General features: G+C 38.9%; 1 protein-coding gene across 1 annotated transcript; it reads left to right on the top strand.

Annotated features, from left to right (window-relative positions):
• The first annotated feature begins 1,237 nt into the window (after positions 1 to 1,237).
• On the top strand, positions 1,238 to 13,528 carry ids (iduronate 2-sulfatase). Its single transcript, XM_044363917.1, has 13 exons — positions 1,238 to 1,442; positions 2,059 to 2,195; positions 2,324 to 2,501; positions 2,791 to 2,879; positions 3,670 to 3,870; positions 7,367 to 7,537; positions 7,628 to 7,754; positions 8,401 to 8,571; positions 9,012 to 9,118; positions 10,007 to 10,123; positions 10,614 to 10,724; positions 10,949 to 11,074; positions 11,210 to 13,528. Exons 1-13 carry the CDS (start codon positions 1,370 to 1,372, stop codon positions 11,288 to 11,290), a joined length of 1,689 nt encoding a protein of 562 aa, XP_044219852.1. The 5' UTR covers positions 1,238 to 1,369; the 3' UTR covers positions 11,291 to 13,528.
• The last annotated feature ends 832 nt before the right edge of the window (positions 13,529 to 14,360 follow it).

Genomic DNA, 14,360 nt, shown 5'->3' with positions numbered 1-14,360 from the left:
AAACACGAGTGTCCTCTTAATGTAAGAGACTGTATGAAAATTATTTGGAAGGAGGGATATGTAGGTTTTTTTTTTAGCTGACAGGAGTGTCAGGGGGCCTGTTGGTCCCCTGTATGTAGATCTGTGAATATTAATTATGTACTGAGGTATTTAAAAGTTGTAATTTATTTGAAGCCCCAATCACATAAACCAGGAAAAATGGAAATGAACAGAGGGAAGAAGGAACATCATATTTGAGGCAGCACTGTTGCTACTGGTTGTTTATTCATCCTTCTGTATCATCATGTTTTTTTTTTCTAATAGAGACTGAAAGTTAACTGGCATTTGTTATTTATGCAACCCTGTCTCTCAATCTAACTATACACATTTGCACAAACTCTTCTGGTAAATTTGTGCAACACAAGCAGCATGGCAGACCTCAGAAAACTAACAGTACATCCACTCAAGTCAATTTTATTTATAAAGCCAAAAATCTTTCTTTTTTTCCAGAGAGCTTTATAATATGAACATATTCTATCCTACTCTATCCTTAGACCCCTGACTCGGATAAGGAAAAACTCTGGTTTCATCAAAAAATGATAAAACCGCAGGAAGAGCAACAGAGGAGGAACAGGCATGTAGTAAGTAAAGGGCAGCTGAACTAGACTTGTTTTAGATTCTTGAAGACACTTTGCCTCTCATCCAAAAGGCTTCTTCAGGTCTGGAAGTCTACTCTGCTTCCCCTGTGGACATAATTTCCCTAATCATGTTGATAAAACAGAAGAGAGGCAGTGTTAAGACCAATATAAATACAAAACTTAGATGGAAATTAAAAGCTGTGCTACTTTTACGATGATTGGTTGGGTTCTAGCCTTTCATTCAGCTACTTTCTGTCAGTCCCATCTGGCAACACTGTCTGGTGATTGCTATGGTCAACCTATGCAGTCATTTGAGTGACAGTGTGTGTCTTCGTTTTGACCTGTTGTACTAATTAAGCTCAAAATACAACAACAATAAGATACAGAATGATATAACATTAACACAGCTGTTTCAGGTGCTTTCTGCTTTCCTTTATAACCAGACAGAGTTTCCCCAGGACCACCAGCAGTAATTAGACTAGACCCTGGTACTGACTGTGCTATTAAAATGATTGACACATCATTTAGCTAATATGATTAACGCTTTGGGGCGGGGCGACTGCTGAGTGGACCAATGAAAACGTAGCAGTCTGGTGACGCGCTAATCAGGAAGTTATTTAACAGCGACAACAGCACGCTGAGTTGTTTTGACTGTGTGAAGACAGCTGAGACTGGAAGGAGATGCGAGCTGCACTTTTACATTAACTTTAGTTGGGGGTTATCGTGTCTCTTTTATTTTGCGCCCAACCAAAATGTACATATCTGCCCAGATATGTCTTCTGCTGCTGGTTCTTCATACACTGACACTTGCTGCTGCGAGAAGAGGTGAGTTAGAGTTTGTACTAACTGTAGGAAATGTTGAACAAATAGGAAGCGAAACTTGTGAAAACGTCATTATATGTGGAGTCTTTAGCATTTTAATACATTTCATACTGGTTGTCTTATCATACTTTTGACTTTTAGATGTATTACACCGGTTTGTGTTGACAGATTGAACCGTTAATCTAATAAATTAGCTCGCATTAGTAGCTAATGAGTGCTCGTTACTCAGTTTATTTAGTGGCTGTCGCTAGTATTTGCTAATTTAGAGATGTTGTTTTGTTATAGTTCAATTCACTCCGTTAATGGTGCCTGTCCATACGTTTTATTTGTAGCACAACTATGTTTAAACTGGAAAAAGTTGGAAGTGAAACCTGCTAGTTTCTGTTGACCTCTTATGTCCAGTGTTACTCTACTGTCACCCAACCTTACATTTAGTATGCACTGTGTTTATTCAATCCGTGTGTTTAACAGAGCCTACTGTTTGTGTTGTGCTGATAAGTTTACCCCCATTTTCTTTCAATCTTTTTCTTTACAGCTATCTGAAAACTATCGTTGAACTAATTTCTCTTCAAGCAGTGAGAATCATGAATTACCCCGCTGTGATTATCTTTGCTTTCAGAGAGAAGAAATGTGCTTTTGATCATGGCAGATGATCTGCGGACATCATTGGGCTGCTATGGGGACTCAATGGTCAAATCACCAAACATTGATCAACTGGCGTCCAAAAGCCAAGTTTTTCTCAATGCATATGCACAGGTCAGTCAGTGTTTTGAGTGTTTTTAATGTGTGAAATTGTGAAAGCAGTTCTCAGACTGTGTGTGGTAATTGGATTATGAAAACTCAGCTACATCTTTGTATGCGTTTTTTCCTTCTTTCTATTTCAGCAAGCTGTGTGTGCTCCCAGTCGTATATCCATGTTAACCAGCCGCAGACCGGACACGACCAGGCTCTATGATTTCAACTCCTACTGGAGAGTTCACTCTGGAAACTACACGACTCTGCCACAGTACTTTAAATCTAGAGGGTACTTCACCATGTCTGTGGGCAAGGTGTTTCACCCAGGTAAGATTATTAATATGACATTTAAATAAAAATGTAGAGCATACTTTTTACAAACAGGTGCAAATTTAGGAAGTGATACTGAAAGTGGAATTAAACTGCAGCAAGAACCACAGATTCACTGCCGGTGAAGGATTAGACTTATTATGTGAAAGTTATTCTCAAGTGCAGCATTTTTTGAAGACAGCCCAATCTGCAGGAATGTGCTGTGTCTACTTAGAAAATGTCTTGACGTGTTTGCGTCAGTCAAATTGTTTCTTGGTAACAATGGTTGTACTGTTTTTGTCTTTAGGCATCGCCTCTAACCACACTGATGACTACCCTTACAGCTGGTCCATCCCTGCCTACCACCCTGCTTCATTCAGATTTGAGAAACAAAAGGTACAAGATAGAAATGCCTCTTCTTATCCACTTCTCTTAATAAAATAGCACTAGATGTGTTTGACTTCAAATACCCAAAAAAAGCAGATTTTTCCATCAATGGTGATACTCCACACCCCCAACCCACCCCGCTCTGCCAGTAGTGACTGTAAGATCTTTTGGTACTAATCACTTCCCCAGTTTGCCAGCATGTGCCAGCAACTGTTCTCATTCCTCTCAACTTCCCAGTACAGAAAATCCTCTTCAATTAGCAGTTTTGTCACTGTGCCTCTTAAGTCTAATGCTGTAGTGGCACATCTTGCCTTACTGTATTTATATTAAAAAAATGTTTTAAAAAGTAAAAAAAGAAAACTACTGCAAGATTACAACCTTTCTCCAACCCAAACCACAACATTTTTTTAAACAAAATAAGTAAATGTATGTTTTGTAAATCTTTTCTTTTTTTTCCTCTGTCTTCATTTAAACCTTAATGGCTTTTTATGTCTTGGCCATTGAGGACTGTAAACTGGTCAAGAAATTGTAGCTTTGTAATGCCAACAGGAATCCAGAGACACTAATGGAAATTAAAGCCAGTTAGCAAAGCTCTGCAAGTGCCAGGGTATCTACTTTGCTTCAGGTAGCTTTGTTTCTGCATATTTTGTTAGTGAAAGTAAGAGACAGTGACCATTAACTCAATAAAATAGTGATAGTCTCCACTAGAAACCTTGAAGTGTGGAACACTCCAGAAACTGTGCATAAACTACTAAACACAACTGTTTTGATTTTATTTGTATAAAAACTTTGTTTCCAGATGTGTAAAGGAGAGGACGGTAAACTGCACGCCAACTTACTGTGTGCGGTGAACGTAACTGAGCAGCCTGGGGGAACCCTCCCTGACATGGAGAGTACAGACGAAGCAGTGAGCTTAATGAAGAGTCGCGCCAACGATGACACTCCTTTCTTCCTTGCTGTTGGCTTTCACAAACCACACATACCCTTCAGGATACCACAGGTACATGACTTAATGTACATGCATGTGACCCCTTGAGATGTAATGTACATAATGGTTAGATATAGGTAAAGGTGCAGTAAATGACACTGAGCCTCACTGGATGTCAGCAAACGACTATTTGCTATGTAAAGATATAGTGGAGTAATGGCGACCTGAGCAGTGAATGAAGTCACACTTCCTCCGTGTGTGTTGTTATCTGAGCTTCTCTGTTCTTTGTTTTGTTAGCCGCACTGACTATGTGCATTTTAGTTCATGTGAGCATGCATATTAGTGCATGTGAGTCCCTCCGGGTCCGTTTCAAAAACTCTCAAATTACAGCTTAACAGTACATTAAAATATGTTTCTGAAAACATTTGAGGTGAGAAATAGACAATGCACTAACAGAATCTTGATCCATATTTGATCAGCACTGCCAGGTTTGACAGTTTGATCTGAGTTTCGTGAATTGTCAGCTTTTTTTTTTTCCAACTTTTTTTCAACTTGAGTAAACGACACGTTTGTTTTGGTCTGAGATATTGGTGCTATAGTGTGAGATCTAGTGGCTGAATGTTGTGTATTGCAACTTTAAATCAACGAAGTTAGGTTGTGAAAACCTGCAAGTGGCTGTCTCAGGCTTCAGTCCAGGCACAAACTTAAAACAGGCAGGCCTCAGGAGGTTCAGGAGGTTTTGATTTGCACAGTAGGTGTCATACTGACTACTTAATCTACAGACAACATATGGCTTGATTACATCACCCATTCATGCTACTGTGTAAAATAAGTGTCAATTTGACAGATTTTTTTTTTTTGATTGGTGTGTTTAAATGTGTGAAAGGTATAGATTATTATATTATAATCTAACAAAAAGCAACATTCATGACACAAGGTTATGTTTGGCAGTACTTGGCCCATAAGCTTTTGGATTAAATCTCATTCAAACTGATTCAGAGATGTTAACTGAAATGATTTGTTCCCTCCTCAAATGCACTAGTTCCAACACATTTGCTTGCTGTTATGTAATATTCATTTTGATTATGTTTTAGTGTTTGGAGAAACCTTTGTTCTTATTATAGACTGATTCCTGCCTCAGCCCAGTGTTCATGTCTGAGCCATAGTGCTGAACAGAAGTCATTTGCACAGCTCTTTACAATGCAGTATAAAAGAGAAATGCATGGCGAACCATAGTCCTGTGAGATGATCACATGCTGCATATGTGTAAACAGCTATCTGCATGCTTTCTGTGCATAGACAGCCCACCTCAGTGCATTTAGAAGACAATCTGTTCACTGTCTCTTAGATGCCCACACTGTATGTTACACTTCAGTTCACTTACAGTAATGTTACCTTTCTGTGTCTCTGACACTGACTTGATGACTTGGTGCTGTGAAATGCACTTGTGTGACTGATGGGTTGCAGAGCCTTGGATTGAACATCTTAGCTATACAAACTCTAAACTCATTGGCTTGCACTTAACAAGACATAACTTGTGGAACTTGTGGAATTTCAGTAATGCTCATTCATGTAGACAGACGGGAAGACTTTGTTGTTCTCTCACTGGTATACATCGAACTCTCAAGTCCCTAAATGAGTTGTTACTTACAGGCATTGATATGGCTGAGTATGTAGGGCAGAAAAGAGAAGGTCACAACGCAAGAGGCAGTTCTGCTATAACAGTCTTGTTGTAGACAAAGAGCCAGAAATCTTGGACAAAAACAGAACCATCATTTTCAGAAGACCAAGGACTGCACAAATAATGCCCCAGAATGAGATGAGTGATTGTCCCCACACTGTAGCTCCCTTAGATGAAGTTTATAGAGACATCCACCAGTGACGTTTCGAGCTACATGCTCTTCAGGCTCTTTTGGATGAGTGATGGTGTTAACATGGAGGGGGGAGAGAGAGTATGTGGAGACCAGAACAGAAGAGACAGCTCCCTTAGAATTCACTAGCCTCTCAGTAAGTAGATACTGGTAGTGTTGAGTTTTTTTTTTAATGAAGGAGAAGCCCAAAGTTGCACCCATCAAGAAACTAGTTGTAGTGATGTAAGACTGCATGTGTGAAAACCTGGGAATATTATAAAGAAAGGGAACCTCTGGAAGCCAGTATTGGGAGGTACATACTTTATGTGAAGTGAATTTAATGAGGACTGATCTAGATGTATTGGGAAGTCAAATTGGCATGGAGGAGGAAAGCATGATGAAGTGGAAACTGAATGAGAGCAGAAGGTGATGAAGCAGAGACGAACGTCTGAGGTTTTCCACAAAGTATAAGTTGAGAGATGAAAAGAGAGAAAAGGTCAAGCCAGCTCTCTTCTGTCAGCATATGATGTATGCAACACACGATTTCCCCATATCATGTGGACACATACAGAGAGAGAACAGAGCCAAATTAAATACCAAAGTGAAAAAAGATTTCAGAAATGATGAAGGTACACTGATCTGAAAACATCTAAGGACATCTGCAAGGGGCCAGAGGACTCGTCTCCTTTGAAAAGCCATCAATTTACCATGTTGTTGGTCAAAAGAAGGTGATTCCTGTGTACTGTTAATTCTTAATAATCATTATTTACTAAATTGTACCTGGCAGACACAATTTGGTATTAACCAGGTAGTGTCTTAGTAATAAAAATAAGTATATCTTTGCAATTAGAGTAATCCTTGAGGAATATGCTAGAATAATATTTTGACAAAAGAAGGTAATAATGTGGTAATAAGCGAATATGCTTGCAATAATGAAGTAATGTTTTCACAGTATTGATATGAGGGTAATACTGTTGTAATCTCAACAAAATTGCAGAAACTGTCATCTGGAGTTATGGAAAATAAATTCCTGAAATTCCTCTAACTTTATCAAAATTCCTTCCAAACTAAATCTTTGTTTTAAGGTATTATCTTAAAAATTGTATTTCAAATGCATGGAAATGCATGGTAATTTCAGTATAATCTAATTTGCAATGTCATAATAATAATATTGCACTCTTCAAAATAGAAGTTACAAGGTCCTTTACAGAGAAAAGAACAGGGGAAAGAGAGAGATGAAAAAGACAGAAGATAAGACATATAGGAGAATCAACTGTTTCCAACAAAATAAAGGGTTTAAAATTCAGAGAAAACAGGTTTTGAGATGTTGAGGCTGTTTCTAGAGGTCAGAGGGCACAACTGCATTTTAAAGTCCTGTAGAATCTGACCAAATAATTATCAGTCCTAAAAGCGATGAAGCTATTTGAGAGAAACCTAAACAGTTTTTTGTTAGAAGCCTCCAGTTCTGGAGTCGAGCTAGAGAAGATTTGCAGGGGCAAGGGGTAACAATAGTCAAGCTCAAAATTTAGGTTGGATCAAAGATAATCTCCATGATTTTCTTTACACTAGGTTTAACATTTTGAGCAAGCAGGCCAAAAAAATATGCATTAAGCTAATAGAAACAATCTGTTCAGTCATAATTCAAATCCACCTGTTATTTATATTGTATAATTGCTTTGTTTAACATCTATTTAAAACATATTGTTTTTATATTACAGGAGTACCTGAGCCTATATCCTATAGATCAAATGACTCTGGCCCCTGATCCCGATGTTCCCAAACTCCTTCCTCCTGTCGCCTACAACCCCTGGACAGATGTGAGGAGGAGAGACGATGTCCAAAAACTCAACATTAGCTTCCCCTATGGGCCAATCCCTAAAGACTTCCAAGTATGAAGTGACTGCTCATCATTTATAATTTGGTAACCATGTTGCTACTCCTTGAAACAAATACTAATAGTACTGTGTGTCATCTTCCAGCTGCGTATCCGTCAGCACTACTACGCTGCTGTGTCTTATATGGACGCTCAGGTTGGACGGCTGCTCAGTGCTCTTGATGAGCTGGGGCTGGCTGACAGCACCATGGTGGTGTTCGCCTCAGATCACGGTTAGTAGTCACATGCTTTGAAAAAACTGGAAATGGCTCTTGACTTTATTCTGCTGGTGCCTGATTTTCTAGTTGAAACACTGACATAATTATTTTTCTTTACAGTATTTAGTAAAATAAAAAGCTCAACTGTCAGTGATCATCTTTTTAATACACATAGTTTAGGAAGTTGAGTGTTAATGAAGGAATCTTGAGTAGATATTACAGACATGTGGTTGTTTTGCCTGTGTTTGTGGTTCACCACCAGATGGCAGTGTTGTAACAGCGTAATATGATACAAACTTCACCTCCACAATTTTGCTCCAGTCTTAAAAACCCAGCTCTTTTTCTGCACTTCCTCCTTTTTTAAACTTTGTGACTTGGAAACTCAATTTCCTTTAATGTCTCCTTCAGTAGAGGATGATTGAGTAAATCCTTTTCACGATATATATACTCAGTAAAGCTCAATCAAACACCATCATTTTCAAATTTAAGATGGCTGGTAAAACATCAAGAAAACGCATTGGCTCTGCATCTAAAACATCATCTTGGTAATGTTCATTCTGTCTTTTGTCTCATCTGGCTCAGTCAATGGAGTACATACTCTCCAACACAGTGACTGACATCCTCGTTAATCTCTCTTTCTCTGTCTCGGTGTATGTTGCAGGTTGGTCGTTGGGTGAGCACGGCGAATGGGCAAAATATTCAAATTTTGATGTGACTACACGGGTCCCTCTTATCTTCTACGTTCCTGGTGTCACTGCAGTCCATGGTTGGATGGAAGGGTCTACCTTTCCCTTTATTGATGTCTTAAGTCAATCAGAACTCAACTTTAAGAGTAAGGCCCCCACCACTGACAACATTTCATCTCTAGTGATAACATGAAATGTGCAATTCTTTTCTCCATATAAAAACACAATGTTTATCAAGCCACAAAGGGGAACTCAAGTTTGATTTAAATTTTTTTGGTCATAATTGCTCATATGAACCTTGTTAAAACATTTATTAATATGCCATCTTGACTTTAATGAAGTCTTTGATATACACTTCAGCTTCAAAAGTGTTTAGACAGGGATACACTTTGATTTTTTGCCTCTGGACAGTTTTTACTTCAAATGCAAATGGTGCAATGATGATGAAATGTAAGTGCAGGGTGTCTAGTCATATTTAGTAGATATCTTGACTGTTTTGCTCTGTGTCTGTGTAAGAATTTGTCTAACTGGCTGACCGCTCTCTCTTTCTTTTCTTTTTTTTTTTTTTTTTTTTTTTTCTTTTTAGATGAAAAAGTAATAAGAAACGTGGTGGAACTGGTGGATGTTTTTCCCACCATTTCCTACATGGCTGGCCTGAGAGCACCTGAACCATGTCCTGATGTTTCTTTCCAGGTATCATGGGATAATAATTAAGCCATTTTTTGAATCTTAGTAGTTTTCAGGGAAAATCAATTCATGAGTGATGGTTCTACTTAATACTTGATTTTTGTCTCAACCATGGTGGCAAAGTTTACTCTGTTGCATTTTTTGTTAGCCACACTAGCAGCATGGCTCTGAGGATGGCAGCGTAGGTTGGTCCAATACTTTGGCCTAAACTAAAATATCTTCAACTATTGGGTGGATTGCCATTAAACTTTGAACAGAGATGCATGTTCCCCAGAGGATAAATCCTATTGACTTTGATCCTTTGACTTTTCATCTGGCACCACCAGCAGGTTGACGTTTGTGGTTTTGAGTGAAATGCCTCCACAACTATTGGATGAATTGCCATGAACTTTTCTACAGACATTAGTGTTCCCCTCAAATTGTAATAACTTTTATAATCACTTAACTTTTCATGCAGCACAATCATCAAATCAAAATCTGAATTTGTTTAATACTTAGTTTTTTGAACAAATACCTCGCTAATTAGCAAAAACATGCTAACAGGCTAAACTATGATAGTGAACATTGTAAACATTATACAGTAGCTGCTAAACATCAGCATGTCAGCATTGTCGTTGTAGGCATGTTAGCATGCTGATGTTAGCATTAAGTGCTAAGCCTCACAGTGCTGCTAGCATGCCTGTAGACTTAGTCTTGCATTTAGTTCAGCCAGTGTAGGTAATAAACAACTGCACCAGATGTTAATAAAAACACTGGATTCAAAACCAAGCTCAAACTTGAATGAATCGAAGTAAACACTCGATAAACTGGTCCAAACATGCCTGACGTGAATGTGATCTAATAGACTCTGACATTTATTTCCTTTGTTTCTTTCCTGTGTTTTCTTGCTTTCAGGAGGAGTTGTGTACAGAAGGAGACAACCTGGCCTACACCTTCAGACACAGAGAAAGAGGAGAGAACGAGGAGGCCATATCCTTTAGCCAGTACCCTCGACCTGCTGATACACCACAGGTACTAGAGTGTTCAGTGTTTGGAAAAGCAAAGTAAAAAGCTTTCATGAGCTGGCTAAAGGTTAAATCATTATGTTGTATCAATCAGCAAGCAGGCATATTTTCTAATACAAACATGTCACACTGTTACTTTTTTTTTTTTTTTTTGAAGATTTTGAAGTTGCATTTTAATTGTCTAAATTAGTGAAGGTCATGAAAACTGAGCTCATGTTGAACGATTAACACATCCGTCGTTACACTGTCGCTCTTTGACCCTTCTGCATTGAGCGCTTCCTTCCAGAGCTGCCAGCTATAAGCACAAGATCTTTGAATTAAAATATCCTGATGAGCGCTGCACCCGCTGTAGGTTAATCTCTGTACGGAACCGCTTGGCAGCCTGACATTAGCGCATCGGCTGGCTCGCAGGATGAGTTGGCAGATGCAGATTTGACAGCACTGCAGAAAGGTTTTCAAAGTGTTTAAGATGTTAAAGCTTAATGTCCTTCTATTAGGTGAACTCTGACCTCCCTGACCTTAAAGACATAAAGGTCATGGGTTACTCTCTACGCTCCTGGGACTATAGATACACTCTGTGGCTGGGCTTCAACCCCAAAACATTCCAGGTACGAATTCACCCTGTAAACATACAATATCACCTACACAGCATGAAAATCATCTCTCTTATCTGTCTCTTTTTATTATACTCGTCTCTCTGAATGTATCTGGTTCGGGCTGGGGAGTTGTGTATGATGGATCCATCCATCTTGTCTGGTACAATATGTTGGAGACATTTGCAGTGACAGTAACAGATTATGTTTGTCTATCATCCATCTGTCTCTTCATATAGGTGAATGTAACCGATGTCCATGCTGGAGAGTTATACATGTTAGCAGATGATCCGGGTCAGGACAAGAATGTCTATGATGACTCTGACCACAGTGTGATAATGAGGAAAATGACCAACTTGCCCCATGTAAGTAGAAACATAACCTAACCATTTAAGTTGTGGTTATTTTATTATCTGCTAATGTGGATTCATAATTTTCTATTTTCCACTCATTCATTCTGTTACTTGTTTACTTCTCGTGTGATTGTGGATGCTGTCCAGACTGTGAGTGTGCAGATGAGAATGAAGCTGCAGCTCCTCTACCTCACAGCAGGGATGAAAAGCAGTCGAAAGAAGGCGTGATGATGAGAATGAAACACAACAGATGGACGGAAAGGGACAAGCACAAAGGGAAGATGGATGGATTAAACACATCTCCCACAGAAAGGGAGAAAAAAAAATTCTTTTAATATAATCTACACTTGATTCAGGAAGATGTGGTATCACTATTAATCTTTGAGGCTCAGTTCTTCAGGTTATGGTTCTTGTTAAGAAGTAATTGGCAGGCAGACGAGGGGTTGCAACAAGTAAAGTGAATTTAAAAAAAAAAACACTCATACAGTTTCTTACAAAATATTTCACCCATGAGGTGAGTTCATGTTTGGGCTGCTGGGAAACATTTATATCAGTGTAGAAATTAGTGATTGGTTTCCTTTTTTTCAGGGACTGGCCTCTTCACACCTGCCATTTACCTTCATGTAATCATTGAGTGGAGGACGTTTCGTTCTAGTTTGGAATGACTCCAATTATAGCTGTCAGACAGATTTCTCATTATCTACAGTAGTGAAAAGAAATAGTTTGACATTTTGGGAAATGTTTTGTTTATTCACTTTATTTCCAAGAGTTACATGAGAAGATTGAGTCCACGCTGATGTCTGTACACAAAATATGAAGCTAGAGCGAGCAGGCAATTAGCTTAACAAAGACTGTAAGCAGGGGGAAACAGCTAGCCTTGCTCTGTCCAAAGTTTAAAATATGTGCCTGCCAGCACCTCTTAATTCAACTAATTAACATGTTTTACCTTGTTTGCCTAATGTGTACAAAAGCAAAAATGTAAAATGACATGTTGAGTTTCTAGAAAATCGCCTCGTCTAGTCAAGAAATGGATTCAGCACGCGTCTCCCTGTGGAGCCACAATGATGTAGTTTTTACTTTTCTCCTTGTGAAGTTTTATCAGTTGTGACAAAATGTGTTAAGTAAAATTTTGAGATGCTGGTAGATGGATCTTTTTTCAAATTTGCCTAGCTGTTTCTCCCTGCTTCCCCTCCTTATGCTAAGCTAATCACCAGCTAGCTCATATCGTATTTAGTGCACAGACATGAGAGTGGCATATTTTTGAATCTTTCTCACAGCAAAGAAATATCAAATTGTTTTTTTTCCCATAAACATTTAATTGCCACCACACAGATGTCTGGCCAGCTGAACCAAGTAACCTTTATTTCGGCATGAACTCCTGAAGGACAGCTCTGATTAGCTGTGACTTTACTGCTGTCTCAGTAAAAAATATTACATCATATTTTACAAGCTGTTATTTCCCAAAAAGGCTTTTCATCTGAAGGAATATTGAAAAAAACCTGAAGAATGCCTCACTTGATTAATAGCGACACAAATTTCTCTTTTTGGAACAAGAGCTCTTCAGTGTACTATTGATCATCCAGTCTGCTTTAGGGAGCGTTTCCAGGTGTAGTCTCCACTTTGAAGTCAGACAGCTAAAAGGGACTTGCATATTTTTGTACTGTAGCGCTAAACAATATGACATTTCTATTTGCACTTGATGTCACTTGCAGCTATTTGTCTCCCTCATTGTAAACAGTTCAGTTCAGATCAATTTGTGGACCCAAAATGAAGTGAGTAAAAGCCCACCCATAATAATTCAATGCAAATGAAACAGAGTGCAGCTACGTTTTACTGCTTGTTCCAATGCGTGAACATTTTGTACTGTGGTAATTTAGAAGAAAGCAATTTCAGCTTGAATTTCAGGTCCAACAGTAAATTGAGGGATTTGGTCTGTCGACTTTTATTGTAGGCCGCACTGGCTTCATGTTAATGGGAGGCAGCTGAATCATGTAATCAGCGGGGTGCTATCATACGCCAGTATGTTGAAGCATTCTTGAGAAATTGAATCTGCTCGTTTTTGCCAAGTTCAAAATAGGAAAACTGACCAACCACATCATCACCTTAAAAGGTATTCAGAGAACTGTACGTCTTCCCCTGTTGACCTCATTGCATTTGTGACAGTTGATTTTGTTTTTCCAGTGGTTTGCTGATGTCCTGGGGTCCTGTAATATATTTAATATCTCTGGAACAGTGGATGTAATCAGTAATAAAGTGTCCATACAGACACTGACAGTGGAAAATAAGCTCAGTTGCATCAGAGCAGTTTTCAAGCCTGAGCTCCAAATTTCTGAAGGGAAAATAAAAAATAAATGCTGTAGAAATAATTCAAATCTCAAGCTTGGCAAGGACACACTGTTAATATATTTATGTCTTGGTTTCGATTGGTTTGTAAAAAAAAAATAAACATTTTTTGTGGAATGTTCAGCAGCAGAAGTTGACTTTGTGCTTTTTAGTAACTTAAGATCACAACCTCCTCCAGTGTTTGTGTGTATTCCTGTGTGTCCTGCAGAAACGGTGCACACTTTGCTGTCTGTTCACACAGACACACACACACAACCCACCGTTCTGTTGTAATGCATTTTGTGCTCACCCACAGCAGAAGTGTTAAGCTGCAGTGTGGTGAGGGGGCTGGTGGGCTCCTCAGGGACCTCGCCAGTCTATTTGGTGTTTTCTCTCTTCCTTCTCCTCTGGAGCAGAGAATGCAGACACTTGCTCTCTGTCACTGGAAGAATTTGGACCGACCTGAACACTTGCTAATTTGTGCATGATTCCGGAGTCTGTTTGTCCGGGCAACACAAACCGTTAAAAGCCTTGTAATTGCATTTTGAAATATAGTATGAATTCAGTCTCACGCCTTTTGAGTTTTTTACCATTTTCAATTCCCAAGCAATCATGCAGAACCATGTGTAGAACTAGGCTTGGAGTGAAGTCTGTATGCTATAAATGAAAAGTCAAAAATCGTCCAAAGACCAGGGAAGCACTTGACATGTCTCCCCTGCCAATTTCACCTCTTTCAATAATTTCTTCTCCGCTTTTTATTCCATTTAGCTCTCCTTCTCTGAACACATCAATATTCAGTTTGAACTCAGTGGGCTCAGTTGTACATTTCCTTATGATCTGTTTGTGACTGCATCAGTATGACGGATCGTTTTATGATAAATACATATTTGCAAAACATGAAGACAAGCAGCATTTGATTTTGTTGGCCAACTTAAACCTGCAGTAATTGATTTCTTTTTTGGTCTTTGGGGACAGT

Source organism: Thunnus albacares, chromosome 10 (genome assembly GCF_914725855.1).
Source record: "Thunnus albacares chromosome 10, fThuAlb1.1, whole genome shotgun sequence".
Lineage (NCBI taxonomy): Eukaryota > Metazoa > Chordata > Actinopteri > Scombriformes > Scombridae > Thunnus > Thunnus albacares.
Note: the sequence above shows the minus strand (reverse complement) of the source record. Positions and strands in the feature narration are given on the sequence as shown.

Bases quoted from the DNA above. Each gene is read 5' to 3' on its own strand.
- ids (XM_044363917.1), top strand. From the start codon at position 1,370: ATGTACATATCTGCCCAGATATGTCTTCTGCTGCTGGTTCTTCATACA. The intron at 9,119-10,006 runs GTATCATGGGAT...TCTTGCTTTCAG, and splicing joins GTCCTGATGTTTCTTTCCAG to GAGGAGTTGTGTACAGAAGG. The intron at 11,075-11,209 runs GTAAGTAGAAAC...GATGCTGTCCAG, and splicing joins AAATGACCAACTTGCCCCAT to ACTGTGAGTGTGCAGATGAG.